The sequence below is a fragment of the Apodemus sylvaticus genome, chromosome 12 (assembly GCF_947179515.1).
Source record: "Apodemus sylvaticus chromosome 12, mApoSyl1.1, whole genome shotgun sequence".
Classification (NCBI taxonomy): Eukaryota; Metazoa; Chordata; class Mammalia; order Rodentia; family Muridae; genus Apodemus; species Apodemus sylvaticus.
Genome location: NC_067483.1, coordinates 26,362,793 through 26,376,036, shown reverse-complemented (window position 1 = coordinate 26,376,036; position 13,244 = coordinate 26,362,793). Strand labels below are relative to the sequence as shown.

Genomic DNA, 13,244 nt, shown 5'->3' with positions numbered 1-13,244 from the left:
CAAACCGGGGCAGCTGTGGGTGTGCTCATAGGTGTGTGTGCTCACAGGTGTGTGTGCTCACAGGTGTGTGTGCTCACAGGTGTGTGTGCTCACAGGCTTGCTGACAAACCAGGGCAGCTGATGACAGGACTCGGGACGAAGGCCAGTCCAGGACACGGGCCAGCCGAGCCTCTGCTAGCACCAGCTTTAAAAGTGCTTCTGGCTTTGGTGATTTTTTTTTTTAGTTGTTTTTGTTTTTGAAGCATAAATATTTCTATGTGCCCAGAGCGGCATAAAATTCACTATATAGCCTAGGCTGGCCTAAAACCTGCTAAATAGCCCAAGCTAGCTTGAAGTCATGATTATCCTGGCTCTGTGCCCTGAGTGCTAGGAATACAGGTGTCCACGACTAAGCCCAGCCTAATTCTGTGCTTTTCAAAGACTATTATCAACATCGTAGTCAGATGTTTTCATAAATGAAACAAAGAAGCTCTAATCTCTCATACCTTGCTTTAGAAATATTATAAATTCCTTTACAGTTTGATGCAAATTAACTCCATGATACACTACAGGTTTGAAATTCCGATGTTCAAAGGACCGGATGAGGCGAACTGTGATGGTGGCTTCCTCCTCAGCCATGTGGAGAGACACCTGTGGTGAGACACGTGGAGAGAGCGGGTAAGGACCTGCTGCTATGGGAATCCAGGTCCTCAGCGTCCACACGGAAGCTGGGCACGTACGGTGACCTCCTTCCTGCCTTCCCAACACTTGGGAGTCAGATCCAGAGACTCCTAGAGCAATCTGGCTGGCAAGACTGGGCAGAATTGGGGTCTCAGCCTCAATAGTGAAGGAGAGAGCGACTGAGGAAGACACCCAGGCTCCCTACACACACACACAGACACACACACACAGACACACACACACACACACATACATACATTTAAATGAATAAAATTCAAATAAAAGTTATTTTTTAGGCAGTGGCAGGGGCTTTAATAACATTGGCAACATTCTATATCCTAAGACAAGATATTAAGTATATGGAGAGTGTGCTATTCTTATGCCTTTCAATTGTCTGAAATAGCCCATAACACAGAAATAAGTCATATAAACTTGGCTTAGAAAGTCTCTCTGAATAACTGAGTGCTTGTCCAACTATTTTACTAAATTTGAGAAACGTTACAGCGCATTAAGCATTAAAAAAACCAGGGAGTTTACTATTGAATGCATCAGATAATTTATAATTAAAATGAGCATATTAGCTACAATAAAACAACTTCCATAAAACCTGAGATAGATTTCCCCCATAAAACAAAGGGTTCATCTGACATTGTCTCGTGGCTAACAAGCCTAACAAATCCTTTGATAATTCCAATATCGGTTATTACAGCATTCCTCATTAACTCCTTTTAGAGTTCTCCTCCGATAAACACAGTCCTAAAATCTGCCGAAAAACAGTTCAACAAACATCGACAAAATAAAAACTTTGAGCACAGAGAGACACTTAACCAGGAGCATCTCTTGAGGAAGAGACTCTGTTAGGATCAGTGAAAGCACCTGCCCTGCAAGCTGAGAACATGAGTTCAAGTCCTCAGTATCCCTGTAAAATCCAGGCAGGCGTGGTGGTGTGCCTGTAATGCTCTGGAGGCGAGATGGATGGGAGGCAGGATTCCTGGGATGAACTGACAGCTAGACTGGTCAGACCGTCACCATGGCAATGGCCAACAACATTCCTTTTCGGGGATCTGATGTCCCCTTTGTCAGAAGTCCTGACTTAGACCTGTGTAAGTGTTCTACAGGTGAATAAAGCCAGGTGTCGGAGCCAGTCATCTCTGTCCCTTTAGGACTCTGACCTTTGGGTTCAACTGCTTGTGCTCAGGTCTGCACGTCAATCACTTAGGGAACCGTTGTCTATAGGACAGAAGAGGCTGATTCATCTGACACTCTGGTCTTGCTCTTAGCCCCTCGAAGTTGAGACATCAGGATAACAGCCACAGACCTGTTTAGGATTTCTGAGGCCCCATGAGCCCATAGGAGAGGAATCTTCTACTCTCTGTCTCCAGCCCCAGCCCCCACCCCAAGCCCCACTTCTTTCCCCTGGCCTGTGACAGAGGAGCCTCTACTTGAACTGCAGAGAGGAGAGCTGTCTGCAGTTCTAGCCGACATCTTCTTGGCATTGTGACATTCTGGTCTTTGTTTGTTTCCTGGTTTTGATGAGGATAGTGTCTCATAACAGCTCGGGCCTGGACTGGACCTTACTGGGTAGCTGAGGATGGCCTTGAACTACTGTTCCTTCTGCCTCTGTCTCCCGAGTGTTGGATTTACAGGTGTGCACCACCACACCTGGTTTATGCAGAGCTGGGAATAGGGCCACCAGCTGAGCATGCCCCTCCCCTAGCATTCTCAATGCCTCCTTTGTCCCTGGTGCCAAGAATTTGCAGTTGGTTCATTGGAGTTCTTTCCCAGTCATGGTGTAGTATCCTAGTGTAGATAGACCTGGGTTTGCTAACAAAGTTAATGGGGAAAGAAATTTTACCTGATAAGTTTGCATTAGAAAGCAGACCAGTGCCGGGTAGTGGTGGTGCACGCTTTTAATCCCAGCACTTGGGAGGCAGAGGCAGGCGGATTTCTGAGTTGGAGGCCAGCCTGGTCTACAGCGTGAGTTCCAGGACAGCCAGGGCTACACAGAGAAACCCTGTCTCAAAAAAAAAAAAAACAACAAAAAACAAAAACAAAAAACCCCAAACAAACAAAAAGAAAGCTGACCACCAGCAGCAGGGCAAAAGCAACGCTGACTCCTTACCCCGCACTCTTTATACAAAAGAAGAAACCTCTAAAAAAAAAAAAACAGAAGTACCACAAAAATAGGTGTACACATTTATAATCCTAGGAAAGGCTCCAAGCAAACAGAGAGCAGGAACACTAAGAAAAAGTAGGGATAATAATAAAAAGTAATAAAAACTAATATCCTAATACAAATATGGTTAGCAGTCATTAACAAGGGATTGTCTTAATCGTCCAAACTCAGGTAGAGTCCAGGCTGGACTCTAACGAATTAAATAGCTAAAGATAATCCTAAATTCCTGGCCATCCTGCCTCTGTCCAAGTGATGGGATTATAGGTGTGTGCATTCACACCCAACTTCGTCAACATGTTTTAAGTCAATAATGTGCATTTATTTTTAATTCTAATGAACTTATCTAACTAAAGTTCTAACTAAAGATCTGTAGTAGAAACATGAAAAAAGGCAATCATAGCACTAATTTTGTAAAATTAAAGAACAAAACCTTTTCAAAGGTTTAATCAATGTTAAGCAAAAATGTGGAGGAACAACTATTTTTTATATATTGTTGGTAAGAACATAAAATGGCACATCTTTGGGGGATGTAAGAAGAGAAATCTATAAGCATTTTAAATCTGGGGTCAAGGGTCAGTCAGAACGGAACTTGCTGGGCCAGCCTGGAGACCTGAGTTCAGAGAGAGGCAGTGAGTGCTGGAAATCCCAGTGCTAGGGGAAGTAAAGTAGGAGGATCACAGGATCCCTGGGGGACAGCAGAGCTAACCAGTCAGCTCCAGATGCAGAGAGGACCCCCCCCCCCCCCGTCTTAAAACAATATGGAAGAGACCGACTGAGAAGATGCCTGAAGTTAACACTTCCACAAGCGTCCATACACATGTACACAGCCATGTGTTCCACACAACACACACACAAACACACACACACACATATGAAATCTTAATTTGGCCAACTGTTTAAAAAACAATGTTATCTTCCAAGAGTTAACCTTAACAAGAAAATCACATTAATCCATAGTAATACTTTAACTTTTTACATCTTATGTGAATGTGTGTTTGCTTACATGCATCTGTGTACCACCTGCCTGCCTGGTGCCTGCAGAGGCCAGATGATGTGTCAGATTTGCCTGGAGCTGTTGCCACAGACAGTTGTGTGTTGCTGTAGGTGCTGGGAACTAAACCCAGCCGGGTCCTCTGGAGGAGCTGCCAGTACTCTTAATCACTGTGCTATCTCGCCATCCCAACAATACTTTTTAAATTATCTTTTAAGATTTTGTGTGTGTGTGTGTGTGTGTGTGTGTGTGTGTCTGTGTGCATGCAGTGCCTGAGGAGTCCAGCAGGGGGCACTGGGCCCACTGGAGCTAGAGTTACAGGTGGGTTTGAGTCACTTAAGAACCTAAACTCCTGAACTCTGAGAAAGCAGCAAGCACTTGTGATCCCTGAGCCATCTCTCCAGCCAGCTCTAACAGACACGCACACTATGTAGACAAGGCTGGGCTCAGCGTCCAAAGTGGTGAGATAGCAAGCAAGCACCACCACACCCAGCTAGAAACCAGCTATTTGGATAGACCCAAAAGGACTTAAATGGAGGAAAAAAGGAAAGAGGGAGGGAGGGAGGGATGGACAGACGGAGGGACAGAGGGAGGGAGGGAGGTGCTAATCATAATAGGTTACATCTGTATCATTCCCTTTGTCTTTCTTAAAATAAAATCACAGAAATAAAGAGATCGGTGCTGCCATTCCCACCCACTCCCCTTCCCAACAGTGTGGTCCCTGCAAACACAACTAGCAGACCCAGAGTTGGGAGGGAAATCAGAACAATCACCGGGTGATGGAGACCTCAGGCAGCAAGAGAGCACAAGGAGAGGCCTCTTCAGTGACACCGCTCAGTTAATGGGGGAACAAAGGCTATTTAAACCTTTGGGAGGGTGGGTGGGGGTATGGAAGGTTTGTTCACATCATCGGCTGGGGTTAGGACACTGCAGATGCCTCATTTGCATGAAGAGGAATTCCAGGTGCTGCTGGACATGACCTTATACGGGAAGAGGGAGTTTAACCTGGCTGGGACTCAGTGAGGTGACCTCCACTGGTGTGCACACAGGTGGAGGACACAGCCTGGGGTGGGACAGGCAGTGGCCCCGCCCCTCCTACCACTCTTTCCTGTGACTAGACTAGATGCTGGGTTGGACACAACTTGACCCCACTCCTGCTCCACAATCCCTTGCCCCACATAGTGCCACCACGCTAAGCAAAAAATGGGGACTGGCTAAAGGGCATAGAGGATCTTGTTATCAAATGCCTTTATCTCTGTTGTATGATGCAGTCTCAGAACATGGTGTATCCTAGGACACCCATCTGCCACTGAGCTGCGCCCTGCCCACCCCTGAATGTTCTGTTTATGTTCATGTATGTGTGAGTGCACAGGTGCATGTATGTTGTATGTATGAATAGAGATCAGAGGACAATCTCACATGTTGTTTCTCGGGTGCTATGGGAGTTGGAAGAGGAAAGCTTCCCATAGGGCCATTGATTTGAACACATGGTCATTAGGGACAGGCACTAATGTGAGGTGTGTTTTTGGGAGAGGTGTGGCCTTGTTAGAGCAACTGTGTGCCTGGGGGTGGGCTTTGAGGTTTCAAATGCTCAGGCCAGGATCAGTCTCTCCCTTCCTGCAGATCCAGATGTCCAGCTCTCGGCCCCCTCTCCAGCACCATGTCTGCCCGCATGGGCTCCGGCCACACGGGTAACAGACTAAACCTCTGAACCTGGAAGCAAGCCCCAACTGAATGCTTTCTTTCATAGAGTTGCCATGGTCACAGTGTCTTTTCACAACTGGACACTCACAGAGGCAGGTTTCTTCTACATTTTGTTTGGGACACTGATTCCCACTGGCCTGGAATCTTACCAAATAGGCCACAGTAGCTAGCAGTGGGCTCCTGGGATCCCGTATCTGAACACAGCACCGCTCCCAGCTTCTAAACATGGATCCTGGGCATCCGAACTCAGGTCTTCAGGTTACAAGGCAAGTGCTGGACCACTGAGCCATCTCTCCAGCCCAAGTCTTCATCATCACTACATGTGTTTGTTTGTTTATTGTGTATGTAAACACACTGTGTCACAGTACCCATGCGGAAGTCAGAGGACAACTGGTGGGACTCAGTCATCTCGGGGTCTGCAATCTCAGGTTGGGGTGCAATGTGTGAAGGTGTGTCTCTGAATATTCAATTGTTACTTCTGTACCTGCAGAGAGCTAAATGCCAGCAGGGTTCTGGGATTGCCATTTCTGTGGCCCCTTAGCAGCCTTTCTCTTTTGTAAAGTATTCAATCTTCCTCACCTGCCTAAGGCAATCTAGAATTGGATCTGATTGGCTCTAATAAGAGAGACCCTGGGAAAAGAAATGAGAGGCAGGAGATTGAGCCAGCGGACACAGGGGAATGGACGGACAGACCAGAGTGGAGCAGAGAGGTAGAACTAGCCACGGTGGGGTACAGTTAGTCAGGTTAAGTTTAGACTAGCTGGGGACTACCCTAGCTAAGGCCTAAGCTATAAGATAATAAAGAGGCCTCGGTGTCATTATTTATATCACTGACAGGACCCTAACTCCCACTGTCCCTTTACGCAGGTGCTGTCCCAGCATACTCTCTGACTCTTGACTACAATATTATTTATACTTATCTACACATGTGATAAAACTGAATAAAATAAATGTATGCACACGTAGACATGTACACACACACACACACACACACACACACACACACGCATATCAACTAATGACACCTGAACTGAAAACTGAAACCACGGATTGTGCCAACAGCAGTTGTCTGGCCATGAAGACAGACGAAGCTCAGGCCAGGTCCCATCACCAGGGTTACACTGGCTGAGAGAGACAAATGCTCCTATCTGCATTATTTCTTATGATCTGGTGTAAAACAACAACTACTTCAAAATCAAAACGTTTCTAAAAGTTGTCACGGAGACAAGCCCGCTGGAATGATGGGCTGAGGGAATCAGGCTGAGTTAGAGTACTAAAGCCGTGACGTAAGAGACTGGCAGAGACCTTAGAACGGAGCCACCGATGCAGCCACCGCTGACAGCATCAGGTCCAGATCTTCCAGTGGATCTGCTTTGACAGGGTGTGAAGCCGGGTTCAGTGACACCAGCTGAGGTCAGATGCTGAGGACGTCTACTGGAAGACTCACCTGGTTTGCACAGCAAGCTTAGAAAAGAAGAAAGCAGTCTAGGGAGATTGCTCCTAGAGGCTGTCCTCTGACCTCCACATGCACACCATGGCAACCAGGTATGCAACTACACCCATACACATGAGCACACACATGCAGACAGGCATCATGCACACAAAGTGTATTAAGAGTGACAGTCATGTCACTAGACTAGTTTGGTTCAGACATGGGTGTGTCCCTTGAGGCTGTAGAAACTTGACCTCAGAACAGCGTATGAAAGGGCTGTGGGACCTTCAAAAGGTAAGCACCTCATCTAGGGAGAACCCAGTAGCATAGCATATGTTCAGCATGGGGGTGGGGAGAGGGCAATTCCAAGCATCACCTGCTTATATTATAGCTACACACCGAACCACACACAGTAAATAAATCCATAGCATTTAGCAGTTGGGACACAAGACTCAGGCCACATGACTAGTAGGCCTCTGACCCTGTCTGCATGCCACTAAAAGCCTCCCCACCAGTGCCAGCCTGGGTGTCCTCACCATAGCAACAGACTTCATGCATCCTTACAGCTACAATGACAGCTCGCGCTTCCCACGCTGTCACCAAGTTTGTGCCACACCCTTCCACTGTCCATCTCTTTACCCTCCAACAATGGGACCACTCAAGAAGCAAGCCAGAGACTCCCTCCTGCAGGACAGCTCCAATGTCAGTGCCTCCTCCCTCGGGCTGAGCCTGGCCCTGGCTCTCCCGTCGACTTGGGCTACGTGAAGTGTGTCGGGCATCACGAATGTTTGCCGGGGCCTAGGCAGGGCTGAGAATGACCTGCATCCCCCGGGACACACTGGCAGAGCAGTCCTGCGACAGCACCATAGGGCCACAGGAGAGGTATGCAAGCTGAGAGTGGTACACCACCTGTCCGGCAGGTGTAAAGCTGGATCCCCGGCACCCAAAAGACATCAGAGAGGGAGGGAGGGAAGGAGGGAAAGAAGGAAGGAGTAAAGAAGGAAGGGGAGTCAAGGGAGGAAGGACACAGAGGAGAGGGGAAGGAAGGGAAAGGAGGGAGGGAGGGAGTAAGGGAAGAAAAGACAGACATATGAAAGGAAGAGAAAAAGGGAAGAGAGGAAGGAGAGGGGAACGGACAGGAAGGAAGGGAAGATGGTAGGAGATATAAAGAAAACCTTACTGTTTCCCAACCAAAACACAGCAACTCCATATCCCTGTATCACCGGCAGTTCAGCTGAAGGTAGACTACACACACCCTAATGCAGAGGCCATCGGGCAGGGCTCTGAAAAGTGAGAGTGCCCGGGGCTCAGAACGGTCCTTAAACTCTGTAAAGCCTGTTCTGGCTGGTGCCTGCTGGGGCACCTGGCTCTCTGGTAGCCACATCGCTGCAGCCCGGATATCCAACAAGCCCTCAGGCGCTGGGAGCCCAGGGCCACACCAGCCCGGCTCAGACATGTTTAGGGGCTTGGAGTCAGCGAGCAGGCTTACAGACTCCAATGCCCAGATGGACAGAAATCCAGGAGCCAAGGAGAGTGGGCACAGGCCCCTGCCACAACACTCCAGGACTCTGCAGCTTCCTGCCGCCCCTCCTCTCGGCAGAGTTCCCAGCCGATCAGCTAGGAACCTGGCAAGGCTGGCTTCTGAGGCTAGACAACAGGCATAGCTTGCCGTTCCCACAAACATGGAAAACATGTGTTCACAGGACACTGGGTTGTAGGCTCCATACTGATCTATATCAGTTCAAGACAACCATGGAACTGCAGTTGATTCTGGCTATTCGTGGTAGTCTGTGTCTACCCAGTAGGCTGTCAAAATTACCACCGTGAACCATTGCGAAGACGGGTCAGGTTACTAGAAGCCTCTGGTTCTGGCAATTCTGTCCGTTGATCGAGACATAAACTGTCACGTTCTGTCGTGTACGTTTATAAAACTGAATTCTCAGATGGTGACACTGTGTATAGAAGCTGTGTAGCACACCAGCCTGCTCTGTAAGGTATACATGGCCGTCTCACACTTAGGGACACTCAATGGATTCAGAACTACACCTGGGGGTAGTATATACAGTCGGGGGATGGCTCTGCCCATGAAGGGCACTTGCTGTGAAAGTCTGATGACCCACATCAATCCTGGAACCTAAGTCCACAAAGTTGTTCTCTGTCACATGCACACTGTGATGCTTTCATGCCCCCCATACACAATATTACTAACATTTTAAAAATCAAAAAAATAAGTAATAGATGGGGACCAGGAGATGGTTCCGTTGGCCAAGTGCTTGTCTCATAAGCATGAGAACCTGAGCTTGGACCACGAGAATCTACATAAAAAAGACAACACAGAGGCTGGCGAGCCGCCTCGGCAGGTGAAAGCTCTCACCACTCACACTGGCCCTGGAGGGAGGCCGAAAGGACGACAGCCAAGCACCTGGAAGCAGGCGCTGCTTCCATGGGAGAATGTGTGATGGAGAGATGGAAAGTGGAGTGCGCACGTGGTGAAGAGATGGAGAGAAAGCTAAGCTGAGGGGCCCGTCACTGTGAGAAAGGTGGGACTGGAGACTGGACGGCAGTGAGGAAGAGGCAGAAGTGAGGAGGCCCCAGTGCGGTCCTCCCCCCCCCCCCCCCCGGCTGCTGCTAGGGCCATGTCTGGCTAGGTGGTCTTGCTGAAGCTGGGGTCTGTGTCGTCGTCGTTTGTGGCTCGGGGTTACCACCAAAGGCCAAGTGAGTGCCCATGGTCTGGGCTGCCTCGAGAGACCCCGTGGATATCTGAGGTGGATATCTGAGGTGGATATCTGAGGAACGTGCTGCTGCAGGGAGACATGCTGGTCTGAGGGGCCTGTGCTGCCACCAGAGACCATGGGGACATCCGGGCCCACGCTGCTGCTGGGGACCATGTCTGAGTCCATGGCCCTACAGCAGCCAGGATCTGAGTAGATGTCCCAGGCCCATGCTACCACCAAAGGCCATGCAGATGTCCCCAGTCTGGATTGCCGCCCGAGGCGCTGTGCTGGCCCAGCCTTGCCCCTCACTGCACAGCACAGCAGAGCTGACCCTGATCGTGAGGGCGGAGGTGAGCCAGCCCCACAGGCCTGAGAGCAGGGCAGCTGCCCCTGTCTCTTGGCAGCGGTAGCACGGGGTTAGCTAGCCAGGGCTGTGCTGGAGAGCCTGTCCTGGGGGTGAGGGCCACCAGGCTGGTGGGCTGATCTAGGACCTCCCCGCCCCAGAGCCAGGGCTTCGGGTTGTGCCACCCAACATCTACTCCACCTCTGAACTGCTGGAGCGCATGAAGGGGCCAGTGTGTAGGACCTCCATGACACAGGGCAACAACAGGATATCTATGCCTCATCCAGTGAGGATGCAGTGCAGAGAGTGCAGCAGAAGCCAGGGGCCTTGAACCAGATCCATGACTCACTCCAATGGACATTTGCAAGTAAAGAAGTGTGGACAAAGGGTATACTGTGGGACACACGGAGACATACACAGCTCCCAGGACAAGATTTTATTTTAATTCTATCTTATTTTACATGCACTCCCTACACGCACGCTCACACACACACACACACATATATACACATATAGACACACACATGCACATACACACATAAACACACATATATACACACACATGCACATATACACAAACACATACACACATATACAATATACACATACACATGTATACAACACACATACACACATATACACATACACATGCACACACACATATATGCACACATATATAATTTTTAAATAAAAAAAACCAAAACAGCTGTGGCTGGGGATGCTGGCAAACCTACTGCCCTGATTTGAGTGAAAGAAGAGAAACAATTCCCTCAAGTGACTTTGGATCCCCACAATGCCCTGCGGCACATGCACATAATACACAAATAAATGTGATTTTAAAAATTAATGAGTCACTTTAGAAGTAATTCTTTAAAAGAATGAAAAGGAGGGAAGAAGGGTGGAAGAGAGGGAAGGAGGATGGGAGGGAGGGAGGGAGGGAGGGAGGGAAGGAGAGAGGAAGAAAGGAAGGGAGGAAGGCTGCCCAGTACACCGGTACATGCCTACACAGTGACAAGATGGTAAGCAGAGATAGGCAGATCCCTAGAAGCTCAAGGGAGAGGCAGCCCAGCCTACTTGACAAAGTTCCAGGTTATTAAGAGACCTTGTCCAAAAAAGGGGGTGGGGAGGGGATGATACCTGAGGAGTGACATTCAAGGCTGTCCTTTGGCCTCCACACACGCAGAGCACACACGCACACACACACGCACATTAAATAGATTAGGAACTGGGTGCCTGCTTAGCTGAGGATCTGAACTGAGAGGATGAAGGGCCGCCCGGTCAGAGCCGAGCTGCGCTTGTGAGCACTGCCTGACTTAGGCTTCTCATTGCTCTGCAAGACCCCCAAGTGAGCAGAGGAAGCCTTCAGGCACCACTCTCTGCTTGGGCCATCAGTAAGGACTGACGTATGAGCACCAGACTCAGGAAATGGCCTGGGACTGACCGCCTGGCCAGCGGCGGCACACTGACCCTCTGCTAATTGGTGTTGCTACGCTGCTGGGGCTGGTCGTGAGTCTGGGCTCCAGTGATCCTTCTGTGTCAGCTTCCCTGGGACATATCACCATGCCTAGCATCGCCTTCCAATGTCTGACACTAGCATATTTCAAGCTTCTAAGATGATAATCCAAAATACAGAACAGAAAAAAATCTTGGCCAGCTATTTTTCTAACAGAAGATCAGTGTCCGGAATATATAAACCCAAAAATATTAAACACCAGAAGAACGAAAATCCAATCAATAAATGAACAGGCAAACGAACTAAACACAAATCAAACCAAGCTCCACTGAGAGAACGTCTTCATCTCTGTCATCTCTGTCAGGGTGGCTGTCATCACACACACACACACACACACACACACACCACATACACACACATACCCGACATATATACACCCCACATACACGCACCACACTCCCCACCCCCCACTCCACCCCCCACCCCACCCCCACCCCCCGCACATACACACCCCCTCCACAAACACACCCCACACACCCCACATACACCCCCCACATACACACATACCTGACATATATATATATATACCACATATACACACACCACACACATACAAACACAGCATACATACAGACACACACACATATATATACACCCCACATACACACACACCCCACATACACACGCATACCTACATACACCCCACATATATATACACCACACATACACACAGATATACCACACCCACACAGACATACCACACACAGATATACAGACACACATGCACACACCACACACACACACACACCACACACATACACACACACAAGCATGCACATGCTGTTGAGGATGTGAAGACATTGCAGTCCAGCCATGGGAATCAGAATGGAAAATTCCCAAAACAAACCCCAAACACCTTAGAACTGTCATATGAGCCAGCTATCCCAGTGCTAGGCAACAACTCGAGAAAACCATGGTCACCATACAATCCAGACACTCACATGCACTGCTTACTGAAGCACCATTCACAACAGGGAATTACACAATCAGCCATGGTGTGTGTGTGTGTGTGTGTGTGCGTGCACGCGTGATTGTGTGCGTGTGTTGGAGGTTCTGGTGTTGGGGAGGTCTGTATATCTGTGGTGTGTGTGTATGTGATTTATTCACAAAGAGTATATCTTTTGTAGGAATATGGATGCAACGGAAAATACTGTGTTAAGCAAAATAAAGGCGGACTTGGAAAGACAAACATTATGTTTCTCTCAGCAGAATCCACTTGGGAAAAGAAGAAGGAGCTGAGCAGAAGGGAGTCTATTCAGGAGGTGAGGAAGAAAGGGGAGACCAGCAGGGGGTGAGGAGAGGAATCAGTGCGGAGAATAAAAGCAAGCGTGTTATACACCTGTAGGAATGTCCCCAGGGAGCCCACTATTCTACACACGCCTTTAGGGGGGGAAACCTATCAGACATTTTAACTGTAGAAAAAGCATTCAAACAAACCCAGCAGGGACAAAAGACTTTACAGCTACAGCAGGACTGCGCTCTGTCTGTCCGACCTCCCTCTGTGTGACAGGCAGGTGTCTAAGCTGCAGGAGAGTCAGACAGTTGTCTTCTCTAAGCTTCTTCCTTTACTCTCGATTTTTAATAACATTTTTATTAGATATTTTCTGTTTACATTTCAAATGTTATCCCCTTTCCTCCAAAAATCCCCTATCCCACCCTCCCCTCCCCCTGCTCACAAACCCACCCACTCCCGCTTCCCTGACCTGGCATT

At 48.7% G+C, this 13,244-nt stretch overlaps 1 protein-coding gene across 2 annotated transcripts in view; it reads right to left on the bottom strand.

Moving 5' to 3' along the window:
• Positions 1-13,244, bottom strand: part of C12H2orf76 (chromosome 12 C2orf76 homolog) — a 75,621-nt gene that overhangs the window by 39,947 nt on the left and 22,430 nt on the right. For both annotated transcript variants that reach the window (XM_052200558.1, XM_052200559.1), the window contains exon 2: positions 486-630. In XM_052200558.1, coding sequence (XP_052056518.1) covers positions 486-618 — 133 coding nt within the window. In that variant the 5' untranslated portion in view covers positions 619-630. The remainder of the gene's footprint in view (positions 1-485; positions 631-13,244) is intronic.